The sequence below is a fragment of the Bombyx mandarina genome, chromosome 22 (genome assembly GCF_030267445.1).
Source record: "Bombyx mandarina strain Sakado chromosome 22, ASM3026744v2".
In the NCBI taxonomy this organism is placed as follows: Eukaryota; Metazoa; Arthropoda; class Insecta; order Lepidoptera; family Bombycidae; genus Bombyx; species Bombyx mandarina.
Genome location: NC_143228.1, coordinates 7,842,059 through 7,862,110, shown reverse-complemented (window position 1 = coordinate 7,862,110; position 20,052 = coordinate 7,842,059). Strand labels below are relative to the sequence as shown.

The following is a 20,052-nucleotide window of genomic DNA, read 5'->3' as shown; positions in this document are numbered from 1 at the left end:
ACACAGGTGGTTTCTCTGCCTACAAAGGATCATAATCAACGATACCTCAAAAATATAGATTCTTTCTATCAAAATTTATCTTTTGCTACGTTCTTGACACAAAAAAAAAACTAAATATTTCCAATAAATCTGAACGTCAGTGGTCCTTTATTCAAAACTTCCAACAATCGAACGGATAAATATAGTTCTTATTCAATATATCATAAAAGCATTTTTGCATAAGACATCATAATATTTTATTACCTTTTACGATATGGCTCACCTATTGGTGATATCGGCAATGTAAAACAAATATAAATGTATTACAAATTGCCTTGTTTTAGCTTTATCCAATATAAATACAAACTTTTAAGACGAAATATTTTGTCTGATGCAAAAAAGAATTCGTTCAAATCATTTGTTACTTATCAATACTAATTGTTTTGGTTTTTTTATTTTTTTTATTTATTGTTTCTCATATTATCATATTACTAATGGAGTCGGATTTTAGTGAATTTTGAATGATCCTGTCCGTCGATGACAAATAATATTTTATTTATTATCAGGTCTGTATCGGACAACAGTGATCATTATGCTATAGTGCAGTCAAGGCCGGGCAGCCGCCATTCCGGCATACATCGAAACCGACACTAAAAGGTACCACAACGTACCATCTAGCATCCTTACAATGCGGTACACAATTGTGACGTCTACGACAAACCTGATTTCCTTAGAAGATGCATGTTATAACATTCTTATAGGTCAAGTTGAAACTTAGCGAATACCTAACTATATCACGTCTTTCTAAATAACTCGTTTTTTCTTTCAGAGATACATAATTGTATTTCTGATGGCTCGGAGTGAGAAAACTAAGGCAAGAATTGAGACGACTATCGGATATACGGACCGTTTATTTTGAAAGTGGTGTAAGTCCATTTTCTTTTGTTTCGAGATAATTAAAGGTTACTATAATTTTGTTGATTTAAAAATACAAGCAAATCATATGAGGTCTGGCTATGCCACCTACCTCTGTCAATTGGACTTACACCACTTTCATAATCGATGATTATGCAATTTCATTTACCGACCGATTTTAAGTTGTACAAAACATGGGATTTTTTTGAGTAATTTTACACGGACTAGTTATATATAAAAAAATTACATTAAATTAAGCATGAATTACGTGATAGCTCATTTTTCTCAAAAATGGACTTACACCACTTTCAAAATAAACGGTCCATATATCTCAGCACAGAGACACGTAATTATTGTGCTTTAGGGTCGAACGCAAACCAGATTTCAGTTGATCGAATACACAACTGATAATAATAATAATATAAAAATTATAATTTTATACATGTGCCATTTAACATCATTGTACCTTTATTAAGCTTGATCTTAACATATTTTAAATACTTTTATAATACAACGAATCCGTCCGTACCGTAATCTCGTATGATAAAACATAAAATATATATATACTTACTTATTATATACTTATAGTAAAGTACGAACATGTGAAGTTTGAACTAATAAATACCTAGTTCAAAAGTTATCTGAATATCGACGCTTGAAAGGCAAACGTGACTAAACGACAATAACTGCTTTGTACATAAATGATAGGCAATAACCATATTCGATGCGCAAAAAAAATATATTTCTAGGTCTACTAAATCATTTCAATCCTACAGCTACTAGCTAGATTCTACTACAGCTAGATTCGTTAAAATAAATTTTGTTTTCAGGTATTTCAACTTTAAATTAGTCTACTGTAAAGTTCACGCATTGTCGCTAAGTCACGTTTGCCTTTCAAGCGTCGATATGCTTAATTCGATTTAAACTGCACAAATGCAATATCGAAGTATTTTAACTATAAAATAGTTAGTTAATTTATAGCAATTATTCGAAATTAAATAATTCACATCAACCGTATACTGAGTATACCAAATTTTTCATGGTTTTCTAGAAATATTTTTTCAATTAACTATCAATATTATTTTAGTATTAGAGTATTATTTGGTGCTAAAGAGCGCACACCATAGAAAGAATTGCACAATTTAAGGAACATAATTAGTTATTAGGATTAATGTATAGTTTTAATGAACGATACCACATCGCCATTGTGAATAAATTTAAACTATGTAATAACAAAACACATTATGTGTTGAGTATGTGTGAGAATGTTGCATTGTGTGCATATCTGTTATATTCAATGTTTCCTTATTTATACTAAACATTTTATATTCATCTTTATTTAAATAGTTCCTAGATGATATACGGAATGTAGTAGAGTGTAGTTGAAACTATACAATTTTAACAGAGGCCCAACCATTACTGATTCTTCAGATAATTATACTTTGTGATTATCATTTTTTTAATGTTTTTCCAAAAAAAAAACACTTTTGCGACCAACAATACAATTTATTTTAAGCATATACCAATAATTAAAGAATACTACTAATATGTTAAACCTTTGTAGTGCTAAAGAAAGTTATTTAGAAATTAGGTTAGAATTTTAAATTTGATCAAATAAAATGTTTAACACTATTTAAATTGTTTAATTTAAAGTTATCTTTATTTTACAATAAATTCAGAGCCCAACTAAGGGAAGCTTGAAATAATGCATCTTGAAATTTCTTTTTTAATGTTATTACTAAATATTAACTGGAAACGATATCACAACTTGGACGCCATCTTGAAATATGAAATTGAAGAATCAATTGTACTGTATGACAGCTATTGTACTCTTAAAACCGGAGTACTTCGCGGTAGAAATAGACAGAATGGTGGTACTTATAACATATACCAATAATTAAAGAATACTACTAATATGTTAAACCTTTGTAGTGCTAAAGAAAGTTATTTAGAAATTAGGTTAGCATTTTAAATTTGATCAAATAAAATGTTTAACACTATTTAAATTGTTTAATTTAAAGTTATCTTTATTTTACAATAAATTCAGAGCCCAACTAAGGGAAGCTTGAAATAATGCATCTTGAAATTTCTTTTTTAATGTTATTACTAAATATTAACTGGAAACGATATCACAACTTGGACGCCATCTTGAAATATGAAATTGAAGAATCAATTGTACTGTATGACAGATGTTGTACTCTTAAAACCGGAGTACTTCGCGGTAGAAATAGACAGAATGGTGGTACTTATAACCTTGGTGCAGACAGGACAAGGCACCAAGCAACAGTAATTATGAAACTAAATAAATTTTGTGAGTTTATTTTTTATTAAAATATATAATATATTTCTATATAAATATATTTCTTCATTAGAGTTCGTAAACACATATTAAGTACGCGTTTCCTTATAAAAATTCGTATCTATAATATATGCAGAATTTGAGTACCGGCACAGTATCGCTTGATGGCAATACACTGCTGCCGCCTTATGATCTAGGGCACATCGACTTCATAGATACATTATGTTTAGTTTGGATGCAGTATGTAAGTAGGCGGAATCTCTACAAACATGCCAAACCGTCCGGAATAAGATGATTGGCGGTCAGTTTTGTATGCTATACATGGCGGGTTTTCAAAAATCTTGACATTAAGTGGCACTTACATTAATTAGCCATTTTAATTATGTTAAAATGATGAAATGTTAAAATTACCATTTCGTAAGAGGTTTCTATTTATTGTAAAATCAATCAATAAAAATGATTGGGAACATCATTTTTAACTCACTAACTGAACAGTCTATGTTCTATATAAACACATATGTAATAAAACAACATTTCATGCATTGACATATCATTTAATTTCCTATATACATATTAACTTCATATTTGAATAATATTGTGAGTAAATTATTTTTTATTACAGATTGCAAAAGTCATTACGTCCTTTGATAGTTTACAAAATAACAAAAATTAGAGTCGTGTATGTCTTATCGGAAATGGGTTACCATGGTGTTCTTACAAATAAAAATAATTGTAGCATTCTTATTTCTCTCGAAAAAAGATACGTGTATACGATCCATTTGAACAAAGTAGGATAAATTTTACTAAATATGCTGAATAAAGCTTTGTTCATCTCAAAAACTGTCACAAATCTGAGGTTAAGTAAAAGACCTAACAGTATTTTAGAAAAAAAAACGTTTGAGTTAGAAGATTTTTTTAAATGTCTTATTTAGATCGACGAACGATCAGTCTTCGGAGTAGATTAATTAATTTTAGACATTAATTTTATTACCATAGAAAAAAGGTGTATTACATATTAATTATTAACTACATTCGATTATTTTATAATTAACTACACGCTAAAAAAATGGTAACTATATTTTTTATTCGTGTAAGTGCTTTCGGAACTTTTCTCGTAATCTGATTTTTTCGTAACATTTCAACTTTGCATATTGTTTGTAATGTTTTTTCCCTGGTGTTAAGCTTTGCTTTTTGAGCTCGATTTTATTTTACCAAATGAGAGGATGTCGAGTTAGACAAATCTATTAAATATGTTTCCTTGTTTCGTCTCTAGGAGTAGGCGACATAAGAAATGATTAGTTTTAATCTCGTTGTCGCGTAAACTATCAACGACAATGAAAGTATTCGAACCACCTGATAAAATTAATAAAATAAACACGAGATCAAATCGTAAAACTGTGTTTTATGTTTAAAAATTTAACTTCTATAACACGTGTGAAAAAACATCTGTTGATACTAGAAACGATAAATGCTACTATATAGCTTTTTTAAAATAAAACTCAATCAATAAATGGCATACAAATTTCGTTTAACTTCCCAAAAATGATATTAATAATTTTTTTGTATAATATTAAAGTATTAGACTAGATTTCGTTTTAAAAAATTTAACGAAAGATATGGGTACTCGTTATCTTTATTATAATAATAAAAACTAAATATATGTATAACAAATTGATTTATATGGTTTAAGAGTACATTACAACACTAGTTTACGTCCATGAGAAATTTATATGATATTTTTGTAGACTCAAAATTAAACAAAGCATCATTATTTAGTAACTTTTTTTTGGTATTAACTGTCATTTTGATAAATTATAATTGACAGTAAAACACTAAATAATTATACAGCCTAATCTTTGTCTCATTTTGTCTCTTTGAATGGATTTGGTTAGAAAAAAATATTTACGCTCCCAATTTACATCTACCCGTGCACAATCTATCACAACTTCAATCGCAAACTGCCGTTCTCTTTTTTACGACGGGTAACACTGTTAATTTTATTTTAAGGTACCTAGTTAAAGTCTAGTGATGTGTACAGAGTGCTTTCAAATATATATTTTTTTGTTTTTTTGGGGCGATATGCACCACTTGAATATATACTACTTCAGTGTCACAAGGTCATGAAATTAATCCTGGGACTAATTGTAATTTAATTAATGATGTATCATAAATCAGTTTTTTTTTAAATCGGATAATTTCATTTCTTACATTTCATATTTCGCCCTCCTTACATTTGAAAACTCTCTATATAACTTGTACGGTGTATTAGGATTTTGTTCCCAAAAACGTGCAGTAGCGATTAATAAAAAATGGTATTTCTGGTAATTACTGACACTATAAAATTTAACAATTGCAACTTTAAAAGACTACACTAACGATTTTTTCTCTGCACGCAATCAACATGCGCATTGTGGTAAATGCAACATAGTATAATTTGAAATAGATTTATTTAAAATATTTAGGTACTATATAAATGTGCTGTATCGAATTAACGTATCGAAATAAGAGACTGTTAATTTTAAGTCATAAAATGGAATATATTACTAGACATACATACACATTTGTTTATTAGTAATTATACATAACAATATACTCACGTTCGAATCACGTATTTATTGCTTAACGATTTCCCTATTTTCTAGCATTGTTTCAGCTACTTTTTCATAAAGAGATCGCTTGTATATCCTTGGTTGACTGTTACGCAACGAAGGCGAGTAAACTCCGAACGAAGACAGATCTTGGAGCCAATTTGTTTTACCCTGAAACTATATAAATTACAAAATAAAGCATTCGATTAGGTTAAAAGAAGATGCCGTCCGAATCGATTAACCTTCACATAAACATTTATAGTGACCATGCAACGGCAATTAGGTACGAAGCGTTTTGGAAATTAATTTAATAAATATTTAATGGCTCCGACAATATTTACGATACTATATTTTATATTTAACGTACAGAACAAACATCAAAATGTTTGCATGATAAAATTGTACGAATTATGTGATCCGTTGTTTATACGACGGACCTACATACTTTAAAACATCTCTGAAAAGCATTTCGTTTATTTGTTAAATGAGGCCGTCAGCAAAAAGTTATCTATATATCTATACCAATATTATAAAGAGGAAAGATTTGTTTGTTTGTTTGTTTCGAATAGGCTCCGAAACTACTGGACCGATTTGAAAAATTCTTTTTCCATTAAAGCCGACATTGTCCCTGATGAACATAGGCTACTTTTTTTTATTTTTTTTTTATTTTTTTTTTTTTGTTTCATGTGTGTTTTAATGTTTCCGAAGCGAAGCGAGGGCGGGTCGCTAGTATAAAAATAAAATGCTGTTCGTTAGTCTCACTAAAACTCGAGAACGGCTGGACCGATTTGGCAAATATTGGTCTTGAATTATTTGTGGAAGTCCAGAGAACGTTTAAAACTTGAAAAAATATGAAAATGCTCGGAATTATATAAAAATAAACAATTTTGTTTTTCATTTGATGTGTCCCCCGGACGAATGGATTCCTTTTGTTTGTTTTAAGTTTATTTTATACAAAAGCTTAGGTCTTTTATTTATCGATTGAGGCACTACGAAGTCTGCCGGGTCAGCTAGTATTATATATAGTTATAAAGGCCTATCCTACATTTTTCATATTCGTGGTTCTACTATATTGCAATTTATTTAAAAAATAATAAATTTTGATGCAAAACCGGCCTATCCCTAGTTTCGCCCATAGATAGCAAATGGCTTTGTCAACATTATTTTTGCGCGTTTTGTTTTTGCCTATGAGGCAGTGTAAAAGTAAATTCAGACCTCATTGTCTCCATACTTACTATAGTAAGTTCAGGTAAGCTTAGGCTACTTTTGCGCTAATGACCTCAAATGTACCTACATAAATGATAGGATACCCTGTCATATATTAACATAAAATAAAATTATATGTGAAACGAAAAAAAAAAATGTATTTTGATTTCAAATCAACTTTCCACACGTTTATGCTTTCTTTTTTTCCATTGGGTATAATTCATTCAAATTTATTTTATATTTAATTTAACTGTAGCATGAAACAGTCCAAATAAAAAGTTACATCTATGTTATTACAGTGCAATGAACTATCTCATATGCACAAAGACATTATCTTAAATTAACATTTCCGACTACAATCAAAGAACGAACAAAGTTTTAATTCCCAACTCTACTAGAGTGTATTATTATATTATTTACATTAGTAATAACTGTATTGTTGATTATTTGAACAAACATTTAAATTAATTCTGTAAAAAAAAACAAAATGTAATCGACCTAAACAACTCGACTGAGTCGACTTTAAACAAATCTTCAAACGAACTTAACTATTTATGATTCGCATACAGGATATAAAAAAATAATTGTTTGTATTTTAATGGAAGAAAAAATGCAATATATTGAACATCACATCCTATTGATAGAAGTTATCTCCGGCCGGCGATAGAAGTTTACATAAATGCTACTGCCGGTATGATAAAAATATCTATTTAACATAAGTTACACATAGTTGATTGCGGAGCACATAACAATAATATGTAATTTATTTCATACAAAAACCTTAATAGCAGAACACGAGTTGGTCCCTGTAACGGACCGTAGTATCAGTTCAGGATGGATAGTTTGATTGTTGCGGTAGGTATCATAAAACACAAGATATTTGAGAGATGCCTGAATCTCGCTTACGACATATTCAAGATTAGTTTGCATATATACAAATTCCAAACAACAAAATTTAGACTGTCAGTCTACCGAGCAATTTCACCCGCTCGGTGGAAGATTTTCCCTTTATCGTATACCTACCTCTACATGACCATTATTTAATGATATAGCTATAGAATAGCTCAAAAAATTCCGGCTGACAACTCATTTTCAATACTTATTCAACTAAGTGGTTTTACTGGTGGTAGGACCTCTTGTGAGTGCGCGCGGGTGGGTACCACCATCCTGCCTATTTCTACCGTGAAGCAGTAATGCGTTTCGGTTTGAAGGGTGGGGCAGCCGTTGTAGCTATACGTGAGACCTTAGAACATATATCTCAAGATGGGTGGCGCATTTACGTTGTGGATGTCTATGGGCTCCAGTAACCACTTAACACCAGGTGGGCTGTGAGCTCGTCCACCCATCTAAGCAATAAAAAAAGGAAAAAAGAAAAGTGGAACATAGTGCACATGAAGCTTTAATATTATCGATCGTCGTCTGGCTCGCAAAGACAAATTGTTATCAATTCTAACTTCTATATTAGATAGATATCATTTCTTTTATAAATACTATTTCTATATTACATACGGTATTCTATATTAGATATGACTATCTACAGGGTGTGAGAAAAAAATCCGAAGGTACGAAGGTATAATAAAAATGTACTACCTCGAAAACAAATTAATAAAAGTATGCGCTGTAAAAATGTAATCCAGAGTAAATTATTACTAATCCTGAACATAATTATGTGTGAGCATTTTTAAAATTCTTGATGGAAAAACCATTTCATCATTGACCGGACTATTTCTTTTAAATAGTTCAATGTGTAGTCATAATTTATGAGACTATATTAAAAGAAAAAAAAAACTATATCTGTCATTTACATTAATTAGAGTAGACAGACGAGTTTTTGCATATTAAACGCGTTTGTAACTTATGGCTGAATAAAATCTTGATCATTGCATAATCATGTTAAGCTATATGTTTTATTTCATAAGCATCACTTCAGCGACAAAGTTCCATACTATATCTACCACAATATGCATTTACCCGTCGCTTGCGAAGGGCTCGACGAATAAATTAACCCCGACACAACCCACTGAGTTTTTTTTTTTTTATTGCCCTTGTAGGCAGACGAGCATACGGCCCACCTGATGGTGAGTGGTTACCGTCGCCCATGGACTTTAGCAATGCCAGGGGCAGAGCCAAGCCGCTGCCTACCGCCGGATCTTCTCAGTAGGTCGCGCTTCCGATCCGGGGGTAGATTCTGCGAAGCACGGCTCTTGCTAGGGCCGGTGTTAGCAACACTCCGGTTTGAACCCCGAGAGCTCACCTACACGCTAGAGTAACTCTGATATAGCCTCTCAAGGACATCAGCATAGATGGAAAAAAAAAATAAGAAAAAAAAAAACATTTATAGTGAACTATTAAGTTTTAATACGACCGTTGCTAATTTTTTTTAAACTAACGCAAGCCATCCTATCGTCGCAGTCATCCCCAAAAAGACGATGTAAATATAATTAAAATACACCAACAAGATTATCGAACCTTCATAAACGATGGCATTTAAAAGTCAAATGAATATGGTAAATTTCTCAATTCACTTCGTTTCTAAAATAGGTACAGGCGATTGGATCACACGACCCACACGTTAATCGATACAATCCTACCCACGTCAAAACCTTTCAACGTGCGTACGTATCTTTCGATTATATTCATTTGACGTCATTATCTCGGAGCAACGCGAAACGGTAACGCATTTACGTTGATCTACAACACTATATTAAAAACATTAAGGTCATTTGTTTACGTTAGACTTTGTGCTTACAAATGTCAATGGTTTCGTTTTAAAAAAATATATATATTAAAGCACAATACGAATATAAGTCATGTATGCCTATACCAATTTATATTTTTAATTCGTAAGGTTTGAGTGATTTTTTTACACTTTTGTTTTCGGATGCATACCTAATTTATACATATTATGTATCTATGTATAAAGGTAATCTCGAAAAAAAATTATAGTGACACTATCAATTTACCCAAATCCATTATACCGGTTATGGTTATCAAACATTTCACGACATCGTTGAGGCTCTGTAATCAGTACCGAAAAGGTCACACGTGTTTTAATGTCACGTGTCCGATTTACGGATTCACATAATATCATCTTCTTTTTTTTTTAAATTAGAACACTTCATTGCCACCCGTTCAACTACGAGATCCGGGGGTTTTCCGCTTAATTTAATTAATTATTACTTTTATACGACTCTTACTTTATTTACAACGGTTACAATTACAAATGGTCAATCTGTAGAGTTCTAATTCTTATGTATAAGCTATCATAGACGGTACCAGTTCACCATCAGATGGACATCGCGCTAATCTACGTCGATAATGTAGGTATGTTAGACCAAAAAATACATACCTCTTCTAGTCTAAAGTCCAAGATGATAGCAGACTTCTGGTTCTTTGGTACGGAAACCATTCGTGAGGCTTGAAAGTGACCGGTATGTGTAGCCGTGATCTCGTACTGTCCGGGCGTCAGCAAGCGATAGTAATCACCGTATGGACCTGATTTATGCAAAAAAATTAATAATTCAAACATTATTTTGCTGCGTAATCACAGGTCATCTTTCATATATCCCTCCCTATCTATTTTTGTTTATATACATGTTAATCACTACAATGATTAAACAAATCTAAATTCTTAAGTAGCCAATAGTATTTAGTGTCAGTATCTTAAAATAATCAGTTTGAAAAGAACTTGGCCCAACGGGAAGGCAACGGTATATTTGTTTCCAATGCAACTGCACCTATGTTACTATGTAATCGATACAATCCAATGGTTAGTTGAAGCTAGGACACATATTATAAGGTAGGTACCAGTTTCTCTAAATACCGTCTTAACATTGGTTCACGAACTATTTCCGCGATAAAGAATAACTTAAAAAGTCAGAAAAAATAATTCGAATAAGAGCGTATCGTATGGGTAGGTAACATCGCTCTCACGAAATTGGGTTGTGGAATTCACTTTTTGATGTTCAAGTACTCCGGTTACCAACGAATGCTGTTACTATAGATGGTATTAATAAGAGGACCTTATCAGTTTAAATTTTACAAGATAATAATAATTTATTAAATATTATAAATTATTGAATTGATTTAAACCATTATTTCGTAGTGATATTTGATCGTCTTTTAAATATGATGATTTGAAAGAAGAAACAATGAAACAAGAAACAAATGTTGATAGAAACAAAAAATGCTTTCCTTGTAGCAGTCTTTACGGCAAGCCTAAGTTAATATCGAATATTATCTATTACATAACTTTTACTTATTTTTATTATTATTGAATAGCTGTAAATAAAATTAACAGTCAATAAACGTTCGACACACATTTGCTGTCTCTCTCTCTCTGTAAGTCAACCGTGATTTTTGCACTGGTGATAAAAATCGTAATCTACAATAACGTATCAATCCAAAGTTAATTATAACATTTTGCAGGCATTCAACAGTTATATATTTATGTTAATCTCCATCATTTTAAATGTATATATCAAACAAGTTTTTATATGTAGTTGCAAGATTTGAGTTATGTTTTATTAAGACATAGCAAGCAGGGTCGACGAGTTCTTAGTGAATTTTGTGATCGGATTTTCAATAAAGCCATTTACAGTCGAATCATGTCGAATGCAATCGCATCATGTAGGTCAAACAAATACTTTACCTAAATAGAATAAGTATTGGTTTCTTAAGCTGGAGCATTTGTATTCACATATTACAATACCTATACAGTCATGTAGTATACGAGCTAAACGTTGAGCAACCAACAAAAATATGTTTACTAATATTATAATATAAACATACTATAATATATAACAATAATAAGACAATATAAAAAAAAAATTTTTTTTCGGCAGATTTTCACATTTCCCCCATGCGTACTTACTCTACGGGCAACGATCGCATTTTACCTACTGATCTAATATTAGTGAACTAACTAGTCGTCGGTGAAGGTCATTATTTTTTTCTCTACCATACATAGCTTATACGAAATACATCGATTATTTTCTGATGTGATCACCAATTTAATTTAAATTTATATATGTATTTTATACTGAATAATTTAAGTCAAACAAAGACTGATCTCAATCTCAATATTCGCAGAACGAAGTAAAATATTCATTAAAAGCAAACGTTTAGTCCACTTGCATTATAAAGGAAGTTTGTAAATTCACTGCTACTACCGCATTGTTCACTTTATAAACACGAGACATATTAATATGCGTTTTAACGTCTCTCTTTTTCTTACACCGCATTAGAGAGAGATAACGAAATGCTCTGTACAATTTTGGGTCAGTGTCTTCCTGTTCGAGTAATAAATTGAAGTTGGTCGTTGGGTCGTGATATCTCACTAATCATTATTTGGTTTCGTAACCGTGTCAGCATATCGTAAGAATGGTTTATTCATATAAAATATTTTAGATTGGATTACAAGTACAGGCGAATACGAATCGTTTCAAATTTTCATAGTACAGGGAATCATATTTTCGGGCCGCGCGTAATCAGCCCTAAATCATTTATTTATTTCACAAACCCGTGACGTGCTCTCAGATAATTCTTAAAAAGAATATATTTCTAAATGACTCTTTGATTTTAACGAATAATTATTGAATTATTTTACTGGTGGTAGGACCTCTTGTGAGTCCGCATGGGTAGGTACCACCACCCTGCCTATTTCTGAAGCAGTAATGCGTTTCGGTTTGAAGGGTGGGGCAGCCGTTGTAACTATACTGTGACCTTAGAGCTTATATCTCAAGGTGGGTGGCGCATTTACGGTGTAGATAGATGTCTATGGGCTCCAGTAAACACTTAGCACCAATAGGTGGGCAATGAGCCCGTCCACCCATCTAAGCAATAAAAAAAATGTATTTTATGATCGTAACTTGCAATTTTTCAATTAAAATAAAAACTGAAATATGGCTAGTTTGTTTTTGACAAATCATCACTTAGTATTGATATAAATATTATGTGTAGACAATAAATTAAGGATGTATAGAAAGTTAAATTACCTGTCGTGACATCGTGTCGGATCGGTTTCGTTACGGATCCGGTGCAGTTGACAACAGAAATAATAGCGTTCGGTATGAAACCTTTACTATCGCTGACAACACCTTTGACCCCGATGTGGGCTTTCCACAAATATTCCACGAGCGCTTCGCGATTTCTGTTCCACTCGGTTTCTAAAAGTTCAGCTGACGGATATTTTTCGCAGCCCAGTTCCAGTGTAATTTCGAAAGCATTCGTTGCCAAGTAGTTGAAGTCTTGCATCCCTGTAATATATTAATAACTAACTAGTGGTCCAGCAGAACTCGAGATTCGACTATAATTAATTGTATTTATAAGTTTTGAACATTTTTAAGGTTCTATTGTCAAAGACTAATAGAATTCTTTAGTCACAGATTTCGCGAAGACCACAATATAGACAAATAATATTAAAGATAAACCATAGTAACTTATTCTCAATTTGACCACAGACTTAGGTTAGCAATAACAAAAGTTTGACATTAAATAGAGTTTATATATGTGTGTGTGTTTGTCAAATATACGGTAGTGTGTGTAATGTTCTCTTATTGATTTAATGTAGTCGTCGTAGTCGTAGTCGTCGTGGCCTAACGGATAAGACGTCCGGTGCATTCGTGTTGAGCGATGCACCGGTGTTCGAATCCCGCAGGCGGGTACCAATTTTTCAAATGAAATACGTACTCAACAAATGTTCTCGATTGACTTCCACGGTGAAGGAATAACATCGTGTAATAAAAATGAAACCCGCAAAATTATAATTTGCGTAATTACTGGTGGTAGGACCTCTTGTGAGTCCGCGCGGGTGGGTACCACCACCCTGCCTATTTCTGCCGTGAAGCAGTAATGCGTTTCGGTTTGAAGGGTGGGGCAGCCGTCGTTACTATACTTGAGACCTTAGAACTTGTATCTCAAGGTGGGTGGCGCATTTACGTTGTGGATGTCTATGGGATCCAGTAACCACTTAACATCAGGTGGGCTGTGAGCTCGTCCACCCATCTAAGCAATAAAAAAAAAAAAAAAAAAAAAAATGTGTTATTAAAGCATAATTTAAAAAAATATTAGCATTCTGCACTCATTCTCTATAAGTGTGGGAAATTCCATATTCCTTCGTCCGCGCAATTTTCGTAAAAAGGGGTAGTACCAAGTTTTTCAACGTTTTCAAAGTCACTGCTACTTTTAGATTGAAAGCAGTGCTTGTGATCTCGGTATGTGGAATATCTTTTCGAAAAGTTCGACGAGTGTTTGGGCTACTGCTCGCATTGAAGCCTACAGTGTTGAAAGTGGATCAGATCCATCAGTAATCAATCCCAAAGTCAAAACTAATAAAAATGTTACAATTTAAACAATGTACATATATTCCATCAATAAATACACAGTTTGTGTTCAATCTAGAAATGCTAATATGTATGTGTTCCACACAATATTTTTCGATACCAGAAGCAAAAATTCGGATCCCATTGGAAAAAACTTTTCCGAATTTCTTTTCCCCGGGAACGTGACTTTGACTAGATTATATTTTTAGTACAATAATTTCAAGAAATCTCATGGTGAACAACGAGTCAGTTTGCCACAGACAGTGCTAATATCCATGAGCATCGATGAGCATACTCTATCAAGAGGGCCGTACGTACCTACTCACGTCAGTCTTCAAGGAAAATCAAATAAAAAAACTTAAACATGAAGTCATAAACATCCACACAATTTGCCATAATATAAATAATCACAATTTACTCATCCGAAATTATAAATAGTCGTTTTCTCATACAAATGCATGTGTCTAATTAGGTAACGCTTGTAAATTTACAATAAATACACATAATACTAGCATTGTTCAAGCGTGTGGATTTGTAAAAGCAGTTTTATTATAATATAAACATATATCGTAAATAACAATACATTTTCAATCATATTACGCATCATGTATAAGTGTAACGAATCCGTGATATTACATTAAAACTAAGAAATTATTTTGCATCATCTAACGTGTTTTCCTTAATCGATATTTTTTAAAAATAACACTCGAGTAGTTATTATTACTGGTGGTAGGACCTCTTGTGAGTCCGCACGGGTAGGTGCCACCACCCTGCCTATTTCTACCGCGAAGCAGTAATGCGTTTCGGTTTAAAGGGTGGGGCAGTCCTTTGACTATAGACCTTAGAACTTATATTTCAAGGTGGGTGGCGCATTTACGTTGTAGATGTCTATGGGCTCCAGTAACCACTTAACACCAGGAGGGCTGTGAGCTCGTCCACCCATGTAAGCATAAAAAAAAGTTGTAGTCAAAAAGGCCAGTATGACAGCCATTTATTTATTGCTAGTTCTTTTGATAGACTATATAGACTGAGAATTTAATAGATATGCATGTTCCCTATTGTTCATCAAAAATGTTCGTTACACTTAATTATCTGTACGGTTTACTCTATTTGTATGAAAAACGAAAACCTAACGACCGTCATTACAGATCAGCCTTATTGTTTCGATTACAATACGCGTTTTCAGGCGCAGATTTTTCTAGAATAAATCTCAAAACGAACGAATCCTGTATACTTAATAATACAATAAGGTTGACAATGCGAGTGAATTAGCATTACTAAACCAGTTTACGTTTCATGGTCAACTTTAGTTGGCGTAAACGTAAATGCCAATGAATAAAAGAGCAGTGATCAGCGGCCTACACTTCCTCCTTTTTATTCTTCCCGTTTCATGAAAGGAACGCGTATAAAGCATATCATAGGTTCGTCTTTTTTTTTAGTTCTAATTTTTGAACATTAACGTCGGCGGATCAATAGTATCGGTTTAGTTTTAAAATTTTGTACTAGGTTTGTTTTTATTTTGCTTATAACTTGAATGCAAAAGCAAAGATAAAATGGACCGAATAATTTTCTAGGCTACATTGCAGATTAGTTATAATTAACACGTATTTCAAGTTTTTTAAAAGAACAAGTCTGTTTCTGAGGAAAATTAAACTATAATTCAGTTGCACGTAGTTTTATGGCATTTGAGTCGACGATGCATACTAGATTAATGATTTTATTTTATTTGGATTTTTTTTTTATTAAATGAGATGTATAACGTTTAGTTTTTTATCTATCTAATCGCTGGGCTATTCCAGCTACGCGCGGGTTAGTAGGTGAACTCATGGGGCTCAACCTGGGACACAGTTTAATAAGTCGTTATAAGGAAAGGTAAAACTGGTAGGACGATTGTGTTGCACGGATGGTATGTTCTGCTTATTTCTGCGGTAATTGTACTTTCAAGTTTGAGGGATAAGACATACAATACAATGGAGATTTGGACTTCAAGCTTCAAGATAGGCAGCGACGTTGTGATGCCTATAAATGGCTTCCGGTAAATCAATTTACATTAGGTAAATAAGCACGTCCACTCATTACACTAAATAAATAAAAAAATCTATGCAACTTAAAGAAACCTGTGAAAAAAAGGGGCAGGCTCCAAAAAAAATTTATCAAATGGGACGCAATATATCTTATTACTGCTTACCTCCTTTTAAACTGTACCAAGCCGCTCCATTGGTCACGCCGCCCTGTTTGCCGAAGTTGTATGAGACATCGTCACTACTAGTGGTATGGCATCCCCTACGGGTCGGCGACGCCATGTCCGCGTGGGCCAATGCATAAGTCATTGCCAATTCCCTAATCAATAAATAAATAGATTAGGTAAATCAAATACATAATTGTTATGTACTTATAATTTTAATTTTTTTTATTTATTGCTTAGATGAGTGGACGAGCTCACAGCCCACCTGGTGTTAAGTGGTTACTGGAGCCCATAGACATCTACAACGTAAATGCGCCACCCACCTTGAGATATAAGTTCTAAGGTCTCAATTATAGTTACAACGGCTGCCCCACCCTTCAAACCGAAACGCATTACTGCTTCACGGCAGAAATAGGCAAGGTGGTGGTACCTACCCGTGCGGACTCACAAGAGGTCCTACCACCAGTAATTACGCAAATTATAATTTTGCGGGTTTAATTTTTATTACACGATGTTATTCCTTCACCGTGGAAATCAATCGTGAACATTTGTTGAGTACGTATTTCATTAGAAAAATTGGTACCCACCTGCGGGATTCGAACACCGGTGCATCGCTCAACACGAATGCACCGGACGTCTTATCCGTTAGGCCACGACGACTTCATAATTATCTTCATATTAGATTGGCGAATATATTTTTTTTACGGCGAATATAGGAATTGGATCGCATTTCTTCTTATCCGCGAATAGTGAAAACGCGAATGAAGGAAGCGCGACTAAGGAGCTTTTTTTTAACTTCCAAATTGACATTCGAAGTCTATTATAATAATATATTTTATGTGACGTTATAACTGCATTTACTGAATCTCTAATAACGTAACTGACTATTCTTTTAAAAGCATGCTAAACATACACTACAGCTTAACTGGTCAATGTATACAAATTAAAATAGTAAAATTAACCTGAACTTCGATTTTAGGTTGTTTATACATTTTTATGGCACTGGACACCCAATGTCACCGTCTAGTTGCTCCTAGAACCCACACACCCCACACATTCTAAAGTGTCCACCGACTGAGACATGCTGGTTCACAATTAGTAACAAACAGGCTTCTAAAGTGTAATATCACCAGTAAATTAAGAAAAAATTGGAGATGGGAGCTGATAGACTTTTAGAAAGGTAATTAATTAATCTACCATAGATCAGATAAAAGAATTAAAGAGAGATGACCAGGTTCATATATGCATATTCTCTGATGAATTTTCAGATAGATGATCAGACAGATAGATTAGGATCAGAATAGCAGTGACCAACAAAGGTTCTCCTGACAAATCCTTTGAATTTTATTTTACCTAGAGAATGTCTCAAACTAAATAAATGTTACTTTAATTACTTTAGTTACTTTAATTAGTTAAATGAGGAGTCCAGCTCAAAGTTCACTTTGTATGATTAAGGTATACAATCTCATAATCACCACAAGATGTCAATACTCATACTAAAAATTTTATTTTAGAAATTATTATTAAAGCTTATTACATATATATCACATTATTAATTTGAATTAGTATAAATCTTACTTGAAGGTTTCATCATCTGGACTTGCAGAATACTCTGCGGCCGAAGCTCCAGTTTTGCTCTCATCATATGGGTAATTAGCAACCAAGTCACCTCCATGTATTGCAGCACTCAATACAAATGGTGTAGACATAATCCAGCGCATAACAGCTCTTGTTTCTGGCTCCAGCTTAATATGATTAAAATAAATTCAATAAAATTCAAGTCTTGCGTTAAAAGTATTGTTACAATAAATACAAATATGATTCCTTACAGGAGCACTCAATTGAGTGAGATCCTTCAATAAATGGTTGTTGTGGCTAAGACCCTGGCGTTCAAAGTCAAATGTAATAGCATCTAAGTCTGGGAAATTTCTGTTGAGATCCACTTCATGATTATTTGTTCGGCCTATCAAGTAATCTTTTCCACCCTTAAAATAAAATCGCATATAAATTAACAAATTTGCATCATATCAAAAAAAGGAGGTAGTTACTTACTGTATCAGTGGCAAGTTGCCATCCATCAGGATTCATTGATGGTAACAAATGGATTCTGGTATTAGTAATCAGAGCTTTTATTTCAGGATCATTTTTCCTATATTGATCACAAAGATAATGTGCCAATCCCAAAAGCAGCTCTCGACCCAGAACTTCGTTTCCGTGAATATTCCCTATATATTTGGCTTCTGGTATATCTGCAGCAAAACACAATCATATCGCATTTTTTTTAATGAATATTTTATTGAATTTCCACTTTTACTTACACGGTCGATGAAAACCAGGAACCTGTGCAAATTCTATGACATACAAGGGAACATTGCAAACTGAGGGCTCACTTAATGCATAGATTCTAGTTATATTCGGGCAGTTATTATGTACTTCTTGTAAAACCAAGGGTAGTTCTTCATTGTTATGATGTTTCCACTGGAACTCTGCAGACACCGTTAATAAAAGAGAAAAACACACGAAACTATACAAAGCCATTTTAAATAATTAAAATTTTATTATATTATTTTAGCATTTTAATTTTCTACAATACGAATCACAGTTTCATCCGCGTCAAACAACACGTAACGCAAGACGTCGAATGTCGACTGTACACTACCTACCATAGATTATACACTTACCTACCTACATTCAGTCCGCCGATCGATATTCGATTATCCCGCCGCGCCGCCGTCACCGGCGCAGCTGACAGGGGCAGATAGTGATGTGATATAAAAAGCACAAATAGAAAAAGTTATTGAAGACCGTGCTTATTAATACGCTTTTATTAGCTTCAGACGTATCATGTATGTTTGTAACGGAATCTTTGAACTCTTGATTTTGACTCCCTTCGAAACGTTGGATTAACTCGAAAGGTATACTTATTAAGGACCGATTACAATCCAATATTTAAAAAAAAATTGAAAAAAAAACATTGGAATAATTGAAATTCAACTAAAAACTCAATAATAAATAATAGTTTAAAAAAGCTAACAAATCACGCTTTTATAGAAAATCCAACTAAAAAATAGAAAATAAATTTTAATAAATTTGAATTAATAATAGTGTGGCGGGTAGCCATCATACAACGCAAGATAATTGACAGATGCCTGAATCTCGCTTACGACATTTTCAAGATAAAACGCATATATACAAGTTCCGAACAACAACATTCGGACCGTCGGTCTACCGAGCAATATCATCCGCTCGGTGGAAGATCTTCCCTTTGTCGTTAATCAGCACTAAACTGGTGACCTCCGACGTGATGTGAACACGCAACCTTCTGATTCATCACCAGCGTATCAAGAACTTAGGCTACCACAATCCCCGCATTCTCGAAGATAAAAGCAAGTCATCGACAGTCGTCCCACAGCAAGCCAGCATCGCAGCCTCAACAGGACCATCGCAGCCGACTCACCGCGCTTCCTGGTCCTACGGCACGCAACTTCACTGCCTCATCACGCCGCTACAGTTCATCGCAGCCCACGACCGGATCATCAACGCTTGGGGTCACACATC

General features: G+C 33.3%; 2 protein-coding genes across 3 annotated transcripts in view; one reads left to right on the top strand and one right to left on the bottom strand.

The window, feature by feature from the left end:
• The window catches only part of LOC114250853 (uncharacterized), a 28,570-nt gene extending 25,676 nt beyond the window's left edge, over window positions 1–2,894 (top strand). Inside the window, exons 11-12 of one of the 2 annotated variants that reach the window (XM_028184901.2) lie at window positions 546–636; window positions 809–2,894. In XM_028184901.2, coding sequence (XP_028040702.2) covers window positions 546–633 — 88 coding nt within the window. In that variant the 3' untranslated portion in view covers window positions 634–636; window positions 809–2,894. The remainder of the gene's footprint in view (window positions 1–545; window positions 637–808) is intronic. The other variant, XM_028184902.2, reaches the window with a different exon arrangement.
• An 832-nt stretch (window positions 2,895–3,726) lies between these two features.
• Window positions 3,727–19,153, bottom strand: LOC114250849 (carboxypeptidase E). The gene is made up of 8 exons (XM_028184895.2): window positions 18,813–19,153; window positions 18,547–18,743; window positions 18,324–18,479; window positions 18,073–18,239; window positions 16,498–16,649; window positions 12,984–13,244; window positions 10,337–10,482; window positions 3,727–5,958 (listed from the first exon to the last, which is right to left on the bottom strand). Exons 1-8 carry the CDS (start codon window positions 19,030–19,032, stop codon window positions 5,806–5,808), a joined length of 1,452 nt encoding a protein of 483 aa, XP_028040696.2. The 5' UTR covers window positions 19,033–19,153; the 3' UTR covers window positions 3,727–5,805.
• Window positions 19,154–20,052: the final 899 nt, after the last annotated feature.